This window comes from Hesperophylax consimilis, chromosome 3 (genome assembly GCF_061612785.1).
Source record: "Hesperophylax consimilis isolate HC1 chromosome 3, BYU_Hcon_1.0, whole genome shotgun sequence".
Classification (NCBI taxonomy): domain Eukaryota; kingdom Metazoa; phylum Arthropoda; class Insecta; order Trichoptera; family Limnephilidae; genus Hesperophylax; species Hesperophylax consimilis.
Window position 1 is genome coordinate 39,828,058 of NC_142838.1, and position 21,855 is coordinate 39,849,912.

The window sequence follows — 21,855 nt, forward strand, 5'->3', positions numbered from 1 at the left end:
TTTCTTAAAAAAATATATTTTCAAAAGATATTTTAATTTATGCATTCAAAAACCAAGATAACTATGCACATAGAAACTCGAATCAATTCACAAGATCCTCATTACAACATACATTTCACAAACCTACAAATACAATAACTTGTGCGCCAAGGTATTTGCAATATTTCTACATAAAACCATTTAATATCCTCCCTGGCAATAAAAATCATTAAAAAATTACCTACGTCAAAAAAGTATTAAGATATGGATTATAGACACAGGAAGAAATAATATAGATAAAATGTTGAAACCTACCAAATATTAACGTTATGTTTTTCTTCTTTATGTTTTTCAAAGATTTATTTTTTTATATAATGTTATGTGCTTCTTCTATTATTTCGCTTTATAATTTACCTGTTCTTACGCTTACAAAACCTTACTTAAAAACATAGGTACCAAAAAAACTTGACCACATTTATAATTCACACAAATAACCATGTATAAAGAGACCTTACCCCAATAAGGTCACATTATTTTCAACAGTTGTAAAAAAAATTAAATAAATAAATAAAAATAAGAATCAAACTAGTTTTTAAGTAAATCGTTACTGAAAAAGCAGCGAATCACATAAAATTTAATAAAACGTATTATGTATCATTTTCAAAAGTGAATCCTCTGCAGAAAGAGAGAGATTTATTTACAAACTTTTGAAATAATTAAATACAAGAAGGAATTCCAACCATTTTTTGCCGTGAATGTTCTTCCTTTTAACTAAAATTTGATTTTTTTTTTTAATTTCACTAATGCTAATTACATACTTTAAATATTTTTCAAAGCCGTGACGTCATCCGTACCTCAGTTTTGTCGGTTAAAGGTGAGGTGTAGCCCACTCGGAAAAACAAATTTAAATATTAAGCAAGTTTTCCAAACAACATGAATTCATTTGAAACAATTTGTAGACCCGTATGCAAGTATACGCAGCGCAACTTGCTAAACCAACCGCCAACCCATGAGGTAACGATTTAAGTGCTGTCAGAACCCGCCGACCAATCACAGGGCGTTTAAGTGTTTCACGGTTTTAATCGTTTTTAAATGACGATTTATTACTTCCAACATGATAAAAATTCAGAATCAGCGTTTGTCGATGTATATGAATGTGTTTTTTAAACTATAATATTTTTTACTCAAGTTCCTCATTTGAACTTTTTCGCAGACCAAAATAGTTTTCATAATAAAGTATTACAATTTTAATTTAGGTAGTTATATGTTTTTTTATTTGGTTAAGGCTAAGTAACGGCTTCATAACTAAGGAAGCAATCGGAAATAGTAATAATTACAATACCTACATACATTTGGTTATTTATTTCACAATAATTGTGCAGTCGGATTAATAAATCATTAGCTCACATCGGAACTCGAACGCTTTCGACATATTTATCGATCTGGAAGTATATCAAGTCCCATTAGACCAGCATTATTCATGTAATTAATGTTTATTTACTGCGCGGGTCTCTAAGAGCATACATAGCGGTACTATCTAGATACTGCCCATACGTTACTATACATACCACGTACAACTGAAGACTACATACTTCTTAAAGAATCGATGGCTTTTCGATTGTACTTTGGAAACAAAAACTCAAGGATTTGTCATGGAATTCGTTCACATGACGTCATGTTAATAAGGGTCGATTTTTTATGTCTTTACTACACATGATGCAGAAAAATTAGTATTGCTAATTTATTAATTAATACGTCTTCAAATTATTGGGATTCCGGCTAAAAACGGGCTTTTAGGCCTTGACGAATGAACGAACAGATCTCCTGATAAGCTTTTAGTAAACTACGGATATATTCAAATATATCTTCTCAAGATCGTTCCTTCAAACTTTAAATAACAACTTTTATATTTTAACGTTTATCTATCACTTATTTATTTTTCGTAGATAGCTATCTACCTAAATTTTTTCGTATTTGGTACATTAATTTTCACGTAATCTCTAAAGCATATCATGTTAAAAACTACATATTTAACCATCGTTGCCACTATTAAACTCCATGTGCCGACTAGGAATACAAGACAAAATATAACATTCTTCTGCAATACATACACGACCAACAATCAGACACTCTCACTGACCAATAGGATGCACGACCTGGGCAACAAGTATGGGGGTTCTATTTATTTATTTATTGACTCCATTTATAGAACTAAGCATAATCTATACCAACACTTTGTCGAATCCTACAAATTAGAGTAGCGTTGGTAAATTAGTTTTAATGATTTATCACATTTTTACAACTGTGTATTTTGTACCTACTTTACAGTGGATTAAATCTATTTACTGTCAATATCTCCTGAAAAATACAGATATATTTTCATATGTACACTGCATCGTGTATCACTTTTATGTAAAAGCCTTTTTAGGCGTATATATAAATAAATAAATATTCACCTATGATATATTGTTAACATTCCCTAAAAAATATGTTGTTTATTTATAATTCATGACGTGAAGTTGTGTGTCATTTCAAAACAAAATAATAGTCGAACTATCCCCTAATTTAATTATCTTTTGTCTCGTAAATAATTTAAAATTCTATATTATAATAGTGATGTAATATGTTTATAAATTGAAATATTAATTTTTTGTCTTCTTTATTTCTTTGTATTTTTATTTCGAAAGATGCAAATTCACCGTAAAAGCCCGGTGGGCATATATAAATGTATTAAATCAATTTATAAATATTACTAACACACCACGATATAAATGTTAACGAGATCGGTCAATCAATTATCAAGAATGTGTGCAAGAATAACCATTGTCCTTCCTCGGTCAATTTTGACAAATTATCAATTAAAATGTCTGGCTGATATTTTAATCTGAATAATTTATACTTTTTTACAATTACAATTCACAAAGTTCTTATCAGTGGCCATGATCGGCAATCAATGGTTTCTGCCACTGGGCTATTTCATACCTCACGTTTGAGCTCGATACATTCAAAAATATGAATACTTTTTGCACTATAAATCCCAATCAAATTAAACGATCTGTCTAACGAAGTTGTTTATTTGTACCGTTGTTTCATTCGGTTTTGGGTGACCTCATTTTGATGTAATTAATATGGCCGCATCGACTGCCGTATGCAAATGGACATTCCTAAACAAGTTACAGATCAAAGTAACCATATTTAGCATCTTTAATATCACGCACATGGTTGTAATTTGTTTAATGTGTTGAATTATATTTTGGCTAATCTATGCGGAAAAAATGTGGGCGGAAAGTTTAGAAAAATGTGATTAAAATTGTTTTAGAACGCAGTACTCAAATATTTAACTCTGTTTTTATGCAGCAAATCTGTTCACTGAATAAACGAAAGATGTGAAATATGTGAAGCTGAACGGTAAGTCGAAGCATTGTGAATCTTCAGCTGGAAACGTCATTTCTATCAAGGAATATGTTGCTTTATAATATACATTTTTTCGGAAAGACAAGTAAAATATTATTTATTTGGAAATTATGAATAACTACGTCATTAATAAAGCATAATATACAGTTTTAACACGTTTTAAATTAAAATTATTTTACATACCTACGTAAATAATGTCCGGCAGGTATTTTTATATTATTATTAATATTTATTTGGTAAGATACAAAATATGTAGTAGGTTAGCTGTTAATAGCATTGGTTAACTGTAAGAAACAGAACAATAATTCCGCTAGAATTTAATTACCCTAAAAATATTATACTGTTCGTTGGTTCGCCTTAATCTAGAATATGCCTGCGTTATTTGGTCTCCATTCTGTGATGTTCACATTGGTGACCGAATAAATCATCAAAATGATAATTCATCACATCTTTAAAAAGTTATATAAAGTCATGGAAAGTGATGAAATGAAAACTTTATTAACTGGGTTAAGTAGGTTAGGTTATTTTAGGTTAAAAAAAATTTTTCATCGTTTCTAATGACTTTATATCACTTTTTAAATGTGTATTGAATTGTCGATGTGTTGATTTATCATGGAACCGTTCACATTAATCATATCAAATTCGTACAGCATCGTTTCTTAAGGGGAATTGCTTGGAGATTGGGGCTAGAATTGAAGAAAAAACCCTTTTAAGGCGATGCACTGCGTCGTGTAATATTTTAAATTGAACCGCTATCAATAACAACCCTTACGTAGATGGCGATAAGGTTTAAATTCCCAATTAACACCATCCGCCTGTTTTGATTTATGCAAGAAAAAAACACGGCCAAAAAGTGCCTTTTATTTTATTTTGTGGATGTTCAGGCATAAATATTTAATTTTATTTCGAAAATTTTATAAATAACTTAATTTGCCACATTATACAATAAAATCATAACCGATAATGGGTTCGTAAGTAGGAGATTTTGAACTTTAAAGCAGTTTTCATAGGCCTTATACATTATTTTTTCTGGACTTATAAAAAGACTTATAAGCCTGTATGGCATCGCCTTCGACCTTTCTTCATTAGAAACAGGTATTATGGAATAAATAGGTTTTAAATTGTGATTTTCGAATCTAATATGTTTTATATGTTTTTGCAGAAGACGCCGCGAGCCCCCTGAGCGCATGGTCGGGCAGGGCGGTGGCGGGGGCGGGGGCGGCGAGTGGCGCGAGGGCTCGCTGGGCCCGCCCGGCCTGCTGGGCCCCGAGGCGCCCCAGAGCGAGGAGCCCGCCCTGCTCTACGACTACTACAAGTTGCCCTCGCTGCCCGCCCAGCAGATCGTCTCCACCAAGGACGGGAAGTTCACGGACGTCTGGTCGTGAGTAACCCAACCTAACATGAACTAAACTAACCCAATCTAACATAACCTAACCAAATTATAACCTCAAAAAGAAGGTGGATCCATAAGCCTTACTTTTACGGTTAGCAAAAACTAACCTGACCTAAAATAAGCTGCCTATTCTTGGACGACTTCACAATTATGAGTGCTCTTACGACCCTCGATAATTAAGAATCTGGAAAACGGGTTTTCTTCCAGATTCACAAATAAAATATGCTTTACAACGCACAATATGATTTAGTTTATTATATTTTCAAATTAATTCTCAAAAACCGTGCGACAATAAATGTTAATCAATTTTCATAACTAAAATAATGCATCCATACAAAATCAACGTTCGAGAGTTTTTTTTTAACTTTACCCCCCATACAGGAGTACCCGAGGAAAATAATTTCCCCCGTGGACTATGTCATCTTTGGGGATGCTGTGCGAAAATTATTTTTAAGGAAATAAAGGAGAGGAAGTTGTGGGAAGGAAAGGAGGGTTAGGTAGGACTCTGGGGGTCACTTTGTCCAGGATTGACGGACGTACGAATCCATTTCTCCCACGGTGGTGCAGGGCGATGGGTCATTTTAGAGAGGCCAAAAGGTCTCGCCGTCAAGACCCAGACATACCTCACCCCATAAACCCGGGCACTCCTGATAAGTCACCAAATGTAGCGAACCATTTGGGGTTACATTTAGCAGAGGTGTTGGTTATCTAAAAAATGGTTCCCGGGGCGGCCGTATTCAATCTGTTAATTATTTAATAATTATTTTGCAATAAGTTTACTTCACTTTAAAGTATTGAACTAACAATCCATAATAATTTACAACTGTTTGTTAACATCTAATATGCAGATATCTACATATAGTATTAAGATGAATGTTACTTAGTTTGTCTATATAATTTTGCCAAAGATAAATAGAATAATAGACTAAAAAATATAATAGACTCAAAACTACTGCACCGATTATAATGAAAATTTCAAAATTTGTTCTTATTAGTGTCAGAAAATTTCGGAGAGTGGTTTAAACGGTAAAAGAAGTCAGGAAAGCCAGAGGAAGACTTAACAAATTATCTTTGCATTGGAATGAGATACGGAGTAGAATGGAAGTCGATATCTTCTTAATAGTAACAATTCGGTATACTATATTATAATAAAACAAATAAAAAACTTTATTCCACTTAATTTTATTTTGACCGTAACCGGTTTCAGCTCGTCAAAGCCATCTTCAGACTGGTACACAAAATTCTTACCTTGGGTTTGTATATACAAACATACATACAAACCCAAGGTAATTAGCTTACTGGAATTACCAAATATTTAGAAATTCCACAATCTTCAACGACTTAGTAACAAATAAAATTTATTAAAACCCTATAAACTACCCCTCTCCCCCCTCCCCAATATGTTGTGTATATAAACCGTAGACTAAGAATTTTGTGTACCAGTCTGAAGATGGCTTTGACGAGCTGAAACCGGTTACGGTCAAAATAAAATTAAGTGGAATAAAGTTTTTTATTTGTTTTATTATAATATATTATAATGGAATTCCACCACGAATTATCGGTCTCAAAAATAGAAATATTAATTCGGTATACAATAGTGAATGGTGAAAGTCAGACATGCTCGAGGAAGACGGGGCACGATCAAGTGAAACAAAACTTTCAGTTGATTCTTTTGAACAATGTTATTTCCACTTTGAAAATAGACCCAGTTTTCAGGTTCAGGAATTCATAACCTCAAAACTTTACTCCAAACCATTCTTAACCCCAAGCAACGCCGGGTATATGTCAGCAAGTATTATATTAATTTCAGAAGGCTTTAGAAAATCTAGTAGTAAACGCGTCAGATTTCAAAAGCGAATAAAGCATTCATCGTTGGTAGGAATAAATAACCAAAAAGTTAAGTTTTTCTCTCACGCATCGTTAGCCCGGGGTCGTGTACCGTCATATTGCCATACAGTATACCAAGTCCCGCTACCCTCGACGAATAAAAGGCGCGTTAAGAATAACAAATAATAAAAATTTAAATTAAATACTCAATAAATCACGCGCCCGAATTTAAATTTATTCAAATTTTGAATCTGGAGCCCGCTTGCGAATTTGAGCTTTCGTACTCTCGTATTGCGAAGTAGCTCATCCTTACAGGGTTGAATTAGAAATTAACTCTGAGGAAATATAAAAGCTCTTGCCTGTTTCAACTAAAACTTTAAGAATATGAAAAATTTAAAAAAATATATGAAATTCAACTAATTTCATACAAGTAATCATATACAAGGGACAAATGTGTAAAAATATCACACTACCATCATAAAAACATGCACGGCGAAAAATATTGCTGACTATTGGTGATTTTGGTTAAAAATGGGATTGCAGGCCTTACGAATGAATTTACAGGTTTCCTGATAAACTTTTAGTAAAATACGAAAATATTATGAAGAATACGTGTTCACGAAAATCCGAATATTTTTGCATTGCAACGAAAATTCCTTATATCGCATGATAAATCGATAAAATATTTTTTAAATTAATGCTTTATTAATAAGGCCTGTTAATTTATCGTGAGTGCAAAAATAGATTTTTCTTATATTAAAGTTCCTTAAATATTATAAATAGTAAGCAGATACATTTTTTATTATTTTAAAACTAGTCTATTGTCACAGTTCTCAGCATAATATAGTTTTAATTGGCATAATGGCTCGCTCCAGGAAGGACAACATCGTTAAAGCTTGATAAACTCAAATATTATAATATGTGCTTGGCAAACAGAAACAGATTTAATGAAACTTTAAAATCATCACAAGAAAAAACAAAAAAACTATAATGACGTCCATAAGGGATCACATGCGTAATGTATTAAAAGTATTCTGGAGTCACATGCATTATTTTAACTCTCAATGTATTAAAAGTATTGTGGAGTCACATGCGTAATGTATCAAAAGTATTATGGAGTCACATGCATTACTTTAACTCTTAATGTATTAAAAATATTGTGGAGTCACATGCGTAATGTATTAAAAGTATTCTGGAGTCACATGCATTATTTTAACTCATAATGCATTAAAAGTATTCTGGAGTCACATGCGATATTTTTTTTCTAAAAACCAGAATTTAACAGGTTCTAGGTTTTAAAAGTCGATAAAAGTATATTTCCTAATACCGCCGATGCATATATCGCGCTTTTGCATACATTACGTCAAAAAGATTGCACAATGACTGCAGAGGTTGTTAACAACCCAACTTTAATAGAAATGAGCAAATGGGGCATAAAAAGTCTCAATAACATCTTATATAAATAAAGAAAGGGGATGCTAAACAGAATCACACGACCCCTCTTTATTTCATGGCTCGTCTTTCAACTGCTCTTTCTACCAAATCAAGCCGAAAGATTATGCCAATACTCACAAAATGTCCGTAAAAGGATTTCATGCCGTCTGCAAAATTCTACAAATATTTTTACATACGTACAATGGCGAATAATTTCCATTCTGATAGCTACATTAAGTTGGTACTGACTTTTTTTAACAAAATTTATGGCTTATGATATCCAGGACGGCTTGACTCTTTCAAACTCTTCGCCCAGTTTGTGAAATCACAGAATTATTACCTACCTAAAAGTATAAAACGTTTTTATCATCAAACATACTAATGATTTCGGCTGTGTGAGTGATCATAACTGAAACTGATTGTGTCAAGATATTCAGACAAGCAATGAAGTAGGTAGGTACCTACCGATAAAATAACTTTTTAAGATAAAATCATTTTAATTCTGCTTTTCAAAATTGGAACTGATGTGTCCAATGACTTATAATGAATTATTTTTTCCGTAAAATTATTTTTAATCCATATTTGAAATGTGCGTTTTTTTTGTTTAAATTTCTTATGTTTAATCTTGATAAGCAATAAAGTCAGATATGCACTTTTTAACTAACACGCAATAATAATTATCAATCCTACAATTTAATCATTATATCCCTTGATTTTTGGCGGATCTGCGTTATAAATATTATAAGATGTAGATGTACATCTTGGTATGACAATCGAAGGAAGTTGACTGCTTTATGAAAGTTTTTGAAATACAATTTTTTCATATCATGAATATTCACGTTATTTTGGCTATTCTATAAATTTGTTTTTATGTGTACATCGCGTGATAAGAGAAATAAAACGTTCAATTTTCCAGATCAACCAACCGCAAGTTTTTAGTGCGTTTTTTGTCGGTCACAAATTTAATATCAAGCACACGTCCCCCTGTCCAGAGAACTCTAGTAAATAAGACCACAACTAATTCCTTACCGACCGTCTGACAGGTTCCGAGTTATCTCCTCGCGGCCCGGGTATTCCAAAACTCGGACCTTTGTATGCAAATGTCAGTAGAACTCGCATGAGAGTGGAAGAGTTTCTCGGCTGTCCGGCCAGATCAGTCGAACACTGACAGGAGACATACTGATGGAATTGTAGACTGGAGATACTGGATGCGGACAAAAACATTTTCTCAGCAAGCCCCCTCACCAAACAATAAACCAAACCCATCAAAAACCATTTCAGTATCAAATAATTATTTTGTCTCTTTTTGTGAAGATCTTAGTACTTATTTACCATTCTCAAATGGTTATTTTACATGATCTGGACCCAGTTGAAGACTGGTGTGATTATGCACGCCATGTTCAGTAAGGATGCCACGAAAGGAAATTTTGGTCGAAGAGCTTTGTGTTTTGTGTTTCGTAACCTTGATATTTTTGAAAAGATATCGGTGGGTGTCCAAAAATGGTAACCGGGCAAATCAGGACAGTGGCAACTCAACACACTTTTGTGATATAAAGTTTAAAAATTGCGTTAAATAGATTACTTCTTTTTTTATATCACCTTAGAAGTGTGTTGAATTACCACTATCTTGTATTGCAATTCAACTTCCAAAAAGACACCTACTTCAAGAGTATACCTACGTATGAAATAAAATTATATCTTATAGCTGAAACTAACGGACTATCATCAATACTATATAGGTCAGCAATATTGTATTCTAATCTACTAGAATTAATGCATTTTCGTACATAATACATTATTAATGGGGACTTAATTCCTTGGTCAACAGTTATTTATTATAATTGAGACATTAAACGTATAGAAAACTATAAATTTAATCGAAAGATCTTTCGAGAAGACAATGAAATACTTTGAAAAGCACGGAGATACGATCTGTTACCGTTTTTATCGATACGATTTAATTGTCCATTCTATGCGTATTGATAAAGGTAGTCATAACAAACTATATTACTGCATATCGCTTTGCACGATCTACCGACAATTCAGGATTCCTCGTGTAACCAGACCACGTTATACAAAGACAGTCTGATCGTTAATAGTCACCGTTCCAAAGAAGGTGAGCAATAAATTTATTTATACACATGCCGTCATATAGAACTATGAAAGTTCCCCCTGTTTTTTTACTATCCACCATTATTATGTCCTACCTCTATCTAACACTGTATGGTGTATCTAGCTCATCCATATAATAGTTCGGGGAGTAAAACACCGATGTTGGTTGGCTGCCACAGGGGATCCAAATTGTCTATCTAGTCAGCTAGTGTAAAACTGTCCTAAAATACTTTTTTTCTTCATATTCGGGTTTAATGTGATCATATCTATCTTTCCGTACACTCGAAATATTTATAAAGAAAATATTTTCGGGTTAAATTCACACTTTAAGTAAACCCTAAACGAAAAACATAGTAAAAGGTATTGTAAATATAAAGTTTAACATTCACATAAATACTTTATTTCTACCTTGTTTTTCAGTGTAAAACTATCATATGTAGGTATTCGGTATAGGTATTTGATACAGTATTACATTCAAAATTGTCTTCGGTTCTCAAAAATTCGCATGTAAAACTTAATACATATTTGTAATCTCTCCCTCTGGTCACACTTTAAGGTGAACGAAATAAAAAAATAATGCTTTCCTGGACAATCATTTATACGGAGAAAAATTAGTAGGTATTGCTAATTTATTAAGAATAACTTCGTTATTCGTAATTGAATAAATACGGGATTACAGGCTGTTTCCTCTCGTTAAACTTTTAATAAATTCCTTATATATCAGAAAATGTGTTCACGCACCTGCATATAATGACGAAATGCAAAAAAAATTTTGATTTTTATGAACACGTGTTCCGATACCGTGATAATATATTCGTACTTAACGAAAATTTTATCAGGAAACCTGTACATTCATTCCCTAAGGCCCTAAAAATTCCATTTTTCGCCGAATTTTAAAAAATTTTAAAAGATTCTTATTAAATTAGCAAAACTCATTTTCTCCATTTACTATTTCTTTATCATTCAGAGTAGTTTTACACCAGCTATTTATTTATCAGAATAATCATTTCATCGATTGGTGATAATGTTGCGTAAAGGACTCCAGGTTTTTAAAATTATGAAATATTCCTGATATTTGAATGATTGATAAAATTATATATTAGGAAATAATTTATTTATATTGACCTATTGGGACGTCGATAAAATAATGATAAACCAATATTGTGTTTATACTCCTTATATTTTTCTATAAATACTTCTATTCAAATTCGAACTTTGGCATTAGTAGAAAGGGCAGCTGTAAATTTACTCTTAAAAGCGTATTTGCACTTACTTGAACACCGTTTAAACGTGAAATCGGTCAAGTGATAAAGATAATTGATTTAAAGGTTCATTTGTTGGTCCCCTGTTATTTTACTAACGATTTTCTATAGTAGTCACCTTGGAATTCATATCTAAATTGATCGTAAAACCAAATTACCGTATGTGGGTACCTACCTATAAAACTACTACAGTTTTGAAAGACGTACGTACGTACAAAAAGGAAACAATGGTAGATACTGTCAGTATCATCCTGGTAAAAGACGAACATTCAGAAACGAAAACCATATCTGACTATCCTTTTGCTATCTCCTTTCACTTCCCACTTCCTTCATCCTCACAACAAACCCAAATTAGGGATGCATTAGTCTCACTATCTCCGCGATTTGGTATTCACACAAATAAATTGTTTTTAAATTAATATATTAGACTAATAACAATAACAGCATAATACAGTCAATAATATGTATTCCCTGATAAACCTTACAATTTCACCCACACACTTGTATATATTATGTCATGCCTTATACTAGTACCTATATACTTTTTTATACGTGTAATGAATATCACTCCCGTTTTCGGGTATGAATAAATGCAATTCTTGGATACGTAAATTTACCCATTTCGCGACATACGATCGAGTTGAAACTTGGCAGTTATGGATGACAATGCATTATTTCAACTTTTAGTGGCAATCACGTCCATACACACGGACATTTACGATATAAACGTCGGTCCTACCCGATCGGTATTTGGCAAGGTTGTTGGCGCGGTTGACTCCAATCCCTAGGTAGGAAGGCACAATCTACAATAAAACCAAAAAAAAAGGTTTAAAATAAATTTTTAATTTAATTTACAGTTAAAACACATTTTTTATAAGTTTCGATTTTTTTTGTATTTTAATACTTGATTAGTTTTTTCTTTCTGTAGTTTACCTTTTCTTCTGAAGAAGAAAGGGTTCTTCCAAAACAGAAGAAACGAATTTAGCGGTAAAACCAAATACCTACTACTTACCTAATCAGGTATTTGTTTAAAAAGTGTATAATTTTTTGTTAAATATTCATACTCCCTACCACCGAAGAATTAAAATTGTTATATTTTGCAACTTGAATAATCTATTGCCATGGATACCGCCAATATTTTAAATAAATTACAGTTCACTGAAATCAATTTTGTTTGTGCTATCAAATCTCCGGCTATGTGATGCAACCTCCGATAGGTCCAGTCCGACGTTTAGAATATCCATCAGCAATTATTACTTGGAATTTCAGAGACCACAATAATTTGGCATACCTACGATTGATTGCTTCGCATAATATATGTATTTTTTACTCCTGCGTATTAAGATGATAATGTGTCTATACAATCCAATACCAAACCACATTAATGCGTTTCGAAACTAAATTTAAAATAATGTTCTTTCAACTAGCAGAAAAAAATCTATTTTGACGATACGTCTCGTCAATACAGATATATTCTGTTCAACACTTTGTATCATATCTCAATGATGTCTCAAGATGGTAATAAACGATAAAAAACATGTTCAAGGGTAATTTTTCTACATCCATCCATTCATATAAATAAAAATGTTCGTTTGTTAAAAATCTTAAATCTCCGAAAGTTCTTGCTACGCGATTGCTTTGAAATTTTGACACAACGTTACATACGAATACGCGTGTCTTTTTTATATATTACATATATAAAAACACGTTTTTTTTAAATAGCGCTATCTGTTGGACGTAAAAGCAACACGCGCTATTGTTTCTCTATCTGCACAGACAGACTGCGCCACAGCAATGAGTGACTTGTTACAGCTAGTTACAAATAAGTCCTTTCCAGTCAATAATAAAATCAAAATACTAGGTCACGATGTTACGCACATTTAGTTGTTCTTTGTATTAAAATATATATATCTGTAACAGCTTAGCAAAATGTTCGGTAATTAACTCATTTGTTCGATTTTGGAAATAAGTCATATAGGTCTCATAGAAATCGTGTCTCTCTTACTGAGAAATGTGATCCAAACCGTGTTAGAAAGAGAAAACACCACGCCTTTTATTCAAATCTATAAGCTAACCATAGAAAAATCAAAAATGTACAAAAAGTAAATGTAAAACCATCTTTTCCGATATCAATTTTTTAAAAATTATTAAACTTTTGTGATTTTTTTAATAATTATAAAACGACAAAAAGTGACGTGACAATAACGTTTATTAAACATGTTTCTAATAAAACGTGTTTGATTTTATAGTGTTCTTTCGTTCATATAAGTTCGACAAATCTTTAAATGAGCTATTAAAACAAGTATGTTTGCCTCCACAAATATTATATTTAAAAAATATATATGTTTATTTCTAATAATAACCTTATATCACATTTCAAAAAGAGTTTTTACTTTTTGGTGACGTTCAGAAATATTCCATTTATTTGGATTTTATTGCAAAGCGGAAATAATCTGACCATCTGATATGCCTCTAGGGGCATGAAGTGTTAAAAATAAAATTGGCATTTGCAAATCAACGTACTGTTGAATATTATACTAGTAAAATAGCAAAATCGTCCAAAAACATCAGATTGAGATGAGCCAAGTCAGGTAATGGTATTTGCATCGATGCAAAAAGTTTGCCACATGATTCCTCAAACGGAATTCTGCTCGACCTTTTTTTAACATGTGTACTATTATTTCTCTAAGGTTAATAGCGCAGGCGAAAAAAGTTCCCTCCTAGAACAGTGCCAGGCAGTCCTTGTGTCAAGGAATTGTAACGACTTCGCTAGAACCGGTTTTCCGTTTGGCCGACATGTGAGACATCCGAAACCACAGACGTGTAACAATGGCGGGAAACGTGCAGAAAAAAGGAACCGACTGAAACCCACAAAATCATCTTAAAATCAAACTGCAAATTACAACACAGCATGAAAAGAATTCTCCATAGTTCGCAGCATCTTCACTGAAGATAATACAGAAGCAAAAGTGACAAAGAGCCTGGTTTATATGTTGCTTTTGAAGGCATCACTGATTAAGATTTATTTATTTAAGTTTCAAGATTTTAAAAATAAAATGGGGTGTTTGTAACTACAATGTCTGGCCTACCGAAATATCTGAAGAGATGCTTAGTTTACTTACATGAACAGTACATAGTTGTTTTGAAAAATTCGAACAAAAACCACTGAAATTTTTGATGGAAGTGAAGTTTTTTTGTTTGCTGTGAATGTTGAATTTTAGTATTGTTTTGTTTGTAATATATAGTGCGTATATAGTTGCCTATTTTTTAGTTTCTAATTTTGAAAATTTATGTATTTAGATTTTTGTCATACAACGCTAATCTGCTTACTTTTTTGTGTTATATTTAATACTTCTAGCTGACGTGTACACGGCGTTGCTAGACTTTTCTCTACTTTCTATAAATATAATATGCATTTATTATATGTATAAATCTTTCTGAAGAAATTCTCTAAATAATAGTGAAAACCCTATCAAAATCCGTTGTGTGGTTTAGAAAAACTAAGCGTACAAACAGACAAACGAGAATGACGTCTTCATTTTAGTATAATAGAGATGGAGATTCTTTTGCTGCTAGAAAAGTTCAATGCTTTAGATTTCGTGGAAGTAATTAATGCACTCAATGAATGAGCTAAATAGATAATGAATGTACGTAAAATACGGATTGAGTAGTACTCAGTATACAGTTCCTGCAGTGTAGTTACTTGTACTCATATGGTGGACAGAATAATACAGAAACTTTTACTCATATTTGTGGTGGACAAAATAATACAGAAACTTTTACTCATATTTGTGGTGGACAGAATAGTAAAGAAACTTTTATTCATATTTGTTGTGGACAAAATAATACAGAAACTTTTCGACGTGTCTACAAGTGTTAAGATTTATGATATCATCTTCATTTATATGACTCCCTCTTATTCTCTAATGGCTTAAATTCTAACAACGTTATGTTATTATTTATTGAAACTCAAAGTCTCGTTAATTTGCAATGTTATTTCAAATAAATTTTTACAATACGTTTATCTGCGTAGGTAGAAGTTAGGTAGTCTACATATTATTATCAGCAATACAGATAATGTGGAGCTCAACCGCGTAAAAAAATAAATTCAATGTTTGAAAACGGTTAGTCAAAACCGGTTTTAAAACAATGCCTACTTTACCTTTAGTTATCAGGTACTAAAGATTACAAAAAAATGGGTAATACGCCCCAGGAAAAAGAACGCTATAAAACATACCAAATAGCGCTTCTGAAAAATACAATTCAATGAACAAGAACTTGGCAATAGAAATTTAAATTCATTAACAATTTTCAGTGCGGGTTAATAAAATTTTATTATTCATTGTTAAACCGCAAAATGTGTATCAAATATCAATAACTACATGATTGTGGTACATTTTGCTAAACGAAATTGCTAAAAAGATAACGCAAAATAGTATATGCAGTAAAAACATCTCAAATCATAGTTGAAGCACAAAAGAACATAGATTTTTTTACGCAGGCTCCAATACTTATAAGAGGAACTGAAATAGACATCTTTCTGTACCTTGGTTCAGAAATTAAATTAGGAGATATCTCTTTCGGAGCTTTAGGTCTGAAAGCTTTTAACAGACGACCACATGAACTGAGATGGTTATAAAAAATCATACTGATTTCAGAACAAAACTAATAAAAATATATTTTTTAAGAAAGTCACACCCTCGACTAAGTAGAAAAGTCATTCCTCCCTCCTACAACATGGATTTCTTTAATACCCAGATTCTTAAAATTAAAAGAAAACATATATCAAAAGACGAGAACCATATATAATAAAACAGTATCATTGATATATACGTATAACAACAATATATAAACAATATCATGTAGAAGATAATACTAATAAATTTAAACGAAACTTGAAACAGAAAAAGACATCGAAAAATAAAAAATTAACGTTCTCAACTTGGAATCGAACCCAGGAACTCTATCTAACAGGGACAATGCCTCTAATCCCTCGGCCATTAAATATTAGATCACAAAATTAATTATAATAATGAGGTCCACATGGGCGAGTGCTTAGAGGCGTTATCGCAGTAAGACAGAGATCCTAGGTTCGATTCCCAGTTGAGAATATTACCTTTTTAAAATTTGTTTTGTCTTCTTATGTTTCATGTTTCTTTTTTATCTCCTTCTTCAATGGTACATTACATTGTTGGTTATATACATTCAAAAGTTATTAAAAGAAGTTATTCCAATAAAATTGAATAAAACAATGATGTCTGTGGCATTTTTTTAAACTAAACGGAATATGTTATGTCAATTTTTTCTGGACTATTTTTCAATTTTATTGCTTTGCTTACAAAATAAGTTGACCAGAATCGAAGTTATAAGAAATAATTTGCTTAGTTGTATCTTATAACTCAGATATTATTATAAAAAAATGTATGTTGACCATAAATACAAGAAACGTAATTATTTATTATTATTATTTAAGTTTTAATCCAGCAGGACTGGGAGGATAGTGCAATCCCAGTCTGCCATATTACATGAAATGCAGTAAAACAGGGAAACAATAAAATAAAATAAAAAATTATAAAAATGGAAATAAGATAAAACAAAGAGAAAAAATATTAGGCAGGTACCTAACATAAAATTAAAATAAAAATCAAAAATAAAATAGTCAGGCAAGAAACTGGATGAAACTAGTGAAATATCACAATTTTTACTACAGTTTTTTTTGTGGCACCCTTTTAAGTTGATATTGCACAAAAATTTTGCCATGCAAATAAGCCAAGTATTATTAAGAATTTAAGATGAGTCAGGAAATAATTGCACGCTGACACGGGAAAGAAGTTCCCGCGGTCCTTGAAACATTTCGCTCCCTTCCCCTTTCCCCCGCGCATAAACTCTCCATGCATAAAGGGAAGATCCGAAGATCACACCTTATCTGCGTTGAATATCTCCCTGAAACATGATATCAATATGCCGTCATCACCCAAGATCTTCTTCACCGATTAAACTGCCTACCAAAACCAACTTACGCATACCTGTGACACAAAACATGCAAGCGATATTGCCCCCTGAACAGAGGCAGTATTATGCCTATTTTAGGGTCCGCGAAACTATATAAATTTATAAAGCAATTTGTAATTCTACCCTTTGGCATTGCGGAGATTTTTCGTGAATAATTTATCATGCGGAAGGGTGCTGAGTAAACATTGGGCAAAAAATAATAATGTTACATTATAATTGTTAATTCGATTTTGTTCATTTCGTATGCATGAGATTTGATTGATTCGCGACAGCTTCCGAACCTTTCGCCAGTGAATGAATCCCATCATTCAATCTGTCGGATTACCAGGGATCGCATTTCAAGTCTAAATATTCATATTCTAACAGTAAACTAACCTTACAATCACTCTTATTCCTAGCACTTCACCCATACTACATTATACAACTTGTATTCCTAGCATCTCAGCCATCATACTACAATATACAACATTTATTTCTAGTATCTCAGCCATACTACATTATACAACTTTTATTCCTAGCATCTCAGCCATACTATATTTTATAAATTTTATTCATAACATCTCAGCCATACTACCTACATTATACAACTTTTATTCCTAGCATCTCAGCTAAATATACTATATAGAAATTTTATTCCTAGCATATCAGCCATACTGTATTATAGAAATTTTAATCCTAACATCTCAGCCATACTACATTCTACAACATTTATTCCTAGAATCTTAGCTATAATACATTTTACAACTTTTATTCCTAGCATCTCAGCCATACTACATTATAGAACTTATATTCCTAGCATCTCACTCATACTACATTATAGAACTTGTATTCATAGCATCTCAGCCATACTACGTTATACAACATTTATTCCTAGTATCTCACCACTTGTATTCCTAGCGCCTCAGTTATGATACATTAAAAAAGAGCAAAGTTTGCTGTCCATAGTGAACTTCTAAAGATAGCCCTGATGTACAGCAGAGAGAGACGAATGCAGACGGAATGCTGTAGAGAAAATATCCATGAGGGATTTTAGTTCATAGGACAATGATGCGCAAGTAGATTGAAGAAGAAGTTTGATACACCCTCAAAAGACACATCAAGTGAATTATACAAATAAAAATGAGTATTGCTGATTTATTAAAATCCTGTTAAAAACGGGACAGCAGGCATTTTCCTAATAAAATATTAGTACTTTCCGAATAAATTGAAACACATATTCACGCGCCTGCAATTGCTCAGTTTACACGGAACATGTATTCATTAATACATGCCTTTTTTTACTAAAAGTTTATGGTGAAATTTATCAATTTATTCGCTTAGGGCCTACAGTCCATTTTTAACAGGATTGCGAATAATTGATTGAGAGATTTTTAATAAATTATCAATATTTTACATCATTAAGCTTTCTCAGCGTACCTACCCACTACCTACTCGATTATTATCAAAAGACGAAATAAAATAAGTCTTTATGAGGCGTTTTAAATGAAGAGGGTGTGCTGAGACAGATTTGTGTAGCGTTCCATCCACACTGCTTACCCTTGCACGTAAATGGCGTGATGGTTAATTAGTTATTTAGTATATATCTACGTATATTTCCGCTGCAAGTTGTAATGGAGTCAGATAAACGCACTCCTCGATAAGCACTAAAGACTCAGCGCAACATTTTTAATTACAATTTGATTACAATGTCCAATGAATTATTCATTTCATTATGGCGGAGGGCGGTTACTATGGTGGCGTTTAGATGTATTTTATTCATAACTGATATATTATATATAACTGATGTTTTAATCCACTACATTTGTGTACACACAAGTTAGAGCGAGAAAGTATTTATCAAAACTTTCAGACAGGGTTTTCCAATAAGAGGTGTTATTTTGAATAGCCCAATATTTCGGTAGATGTTACTTTTGAAGCTGTCATTTTTTGACATTTGACAAGTAAAAACTACGTTATTAATAAAAATGGAACGATACAAGCTTCAACAACGCAATGAAGTTATCAAAATTCACTTGAGTTAATCAAATTCAAATCATCTTGAGTGATGAGGCCCATTTCCACCTCGGTGGCTTCGTCAACAAGCAAAATCGTCGCATCTGGGGCTCGGCAAACCCAAGAATTATTGTTGAAAAACCTCTCTTTCCTCAACGTGTGACTGTTTGGTGCGGTTTATGGTCCGGCGGAGTCATTGGACCTTACTTTTTCGAAAATGAGGCTGGAGCAACAGTTACGGTGAATGGATTGCGCTATCGAGAGATGATTAATGATTTTTTATGGCCGGAATTGGATGGTATTGATTTGGACAACGTTTAATTTCAACAAGACGGCGCTACGTGCCACACAAGCTATGAAACCATTGATCTTTTACGATTAAATATCAAAATAACACCTCTTATTGGAAAATCCTGTATAAAGGGTGTTACGTAGGTACTTTACTTACTTTAACCAGTGATTCTTGACATTATTTGGAGTAAAAAAAAAAAAAAAAAAATTGTCTCCGGTTTTTACATTTTTTTTGTCCTCCAAACAAAACATTTTTATTTTCTTCTACATGTCATCCATCACTAGTCACTTAGTAAAGTAACCGCCCCACCCTTCACTTTGACCTCGTCTTTTACACATAATAATATCAGGAATCACCGGTTAACGTAAGTCAAGTAACACCCTGTATATTTAGGATTGTTCAAATTATATTCGTTATAACATGTTGTCCACCAAAACTTTGCTCTGTTGGTATTTTGAAAATACCACACCAATATAGTCAATATAACCTGCATACACTTTTCCATATACATTAAAAAATGATTGCTTTTTTTTAAATTCAAATTTAAAAAATAGCCCAGGCTTTTTATAACTTTTTAATTTGTTTTCTTTCTCTCTCCTTAAACATAAGATAAGGTGGGAACTTGGTAACAAGGTAAGATTTTTTATATATTTTTTAAATTGTGAATAATGTCCCAACTGCTTCCAACCGTCTGTAGCCAGTGAAACTATGGCATTTCCAATTGGGGTATCTTGTGAGGTTGAAGGTATTGAGGAGGGGAAGGCGATGGGGAAGAGGAAGGTGGGCGAGTACCTGGCTATTCAGATCTAGTCACCAAACACAGCTTAAGCCATTTCAGACAACGTTTCAATTCTGAATGGTGGTCTTAAACCAAGGCGATACTGAGAGCATCTTTCTTATATATTATTTTTAATTAATAATATGTTAAATTACACAAATTCATCAAATAAAAATAGCCTTGCGCACGCCGGTATTTGAACCCGCGACCTTCGGATCGCTTGTCGAGAGCCTTACCCCTCGACCACGGAGACATTGTTGCTGTCGGTTTTTCAATTAAAAAATCGATAAAAAATAAGACCAATTTATCGAACTAATTGCGTCAGTTTTCCGTGTCCACCAAACGACTTTGCTTTAAGATATTGAATCGTTTTTTTGCGTGTGATAAAATTTGGTTTAATTATTTGAATGGACCAGTTCTCTAACTAAGCAATCAAGATATTTGGTATTACTTTTGTGTATATTATTATTTTATTTCAATGAATAAGTGACACTTTTGGTCATTCCATCTGTCAGGCTGGCTATGTGTTTTTTACAAGGTAAAACGATCGTACCATTTACTCATTAGCATCCGAATAAATTCAATCTTAATTGTTTTTTAGACCCTGATTTCAAAACGGTAATTAGTTTATTTTATACTAACCAGTAGAAATCTCATAAAGAAATGCTGTGCTAATTTTATTACCCCAGAGCGACAGTTTTTGTGCTTCTTGCAAACCAATATTTTTTAGCGCCATTGCTTTAAAACTTGTTTTTTTTTATAATGTATGAAGCCATCCAAGTGATTGTTTTTATACCATCGTGTGTAACAATGATGGGTTTTAAACATTGTTCATCAGAACAGGTTTTATGTCTTGAAGAATTTAATCACCATAACCTACTACAGGGTTTTCTAATAAGAGGTGTTATTTTGAATAGCCCAGTATTTCGGTAGATGTTACTTTTGAAGTTGTCATTTTTTGACATTTGACAAGTAGAAACTACGTCATTAATAAAAATGGAACGATACACGCTTCAACAACGCATTGAAATTATTAAAATTCACTTGAGTGAATCAAATGCAAATCATCTTGAGTGATGAGGCCAATTTTCACCTCGATGGCTTCGTCAAAAAGCAAAATTGTCGCATCTGGGGCTCGGAAAACGGGTTATTGTTGAAAAGCCTCTCTATCTTCAACGTGTGACTGTTTGGTGCGGTTTATGGTCCGGTGGAGTCATTGGACCTTACTTTTTCGAAAATGAGGCTGGAGCAACAGTTACGGTGAATGGATTGCGCTATCGAGAGATGATTAATGATTTTTTATGGCTGGAATTGGATAGTATTGATCTGGACAACGTTTATTTTCAACAATACGGCGCTA

The 21,855-nt window shown here is 32.6% G+C and overlaps 1 protein-coding gene across 7 annotated transcripts in view; it reads left to right on the forward strand.

Annotated features, from left to right (window-relative positions):
- grh (grainy head) overlaps positions 1-21,855 on the forward strand; it is a 536,841-nt gene that overhangs the window by 411,249 nt on the left and 103,737 nt on the right. For all 7 annotated transcript variants that reach the window (XM_089650672.1, XM_089650677.1, XM_089650676.1 and 4 more), the window contains exon 3: positions 4,556-4,774. In XM_089650672.1, the coding sequence (XP_089506798.1) occupies positions 4,556-4,774 (219 nt within the window). The remainder of the gene's footprint in view (positions 1-4,555; positions 4,775-21,855) is intronic.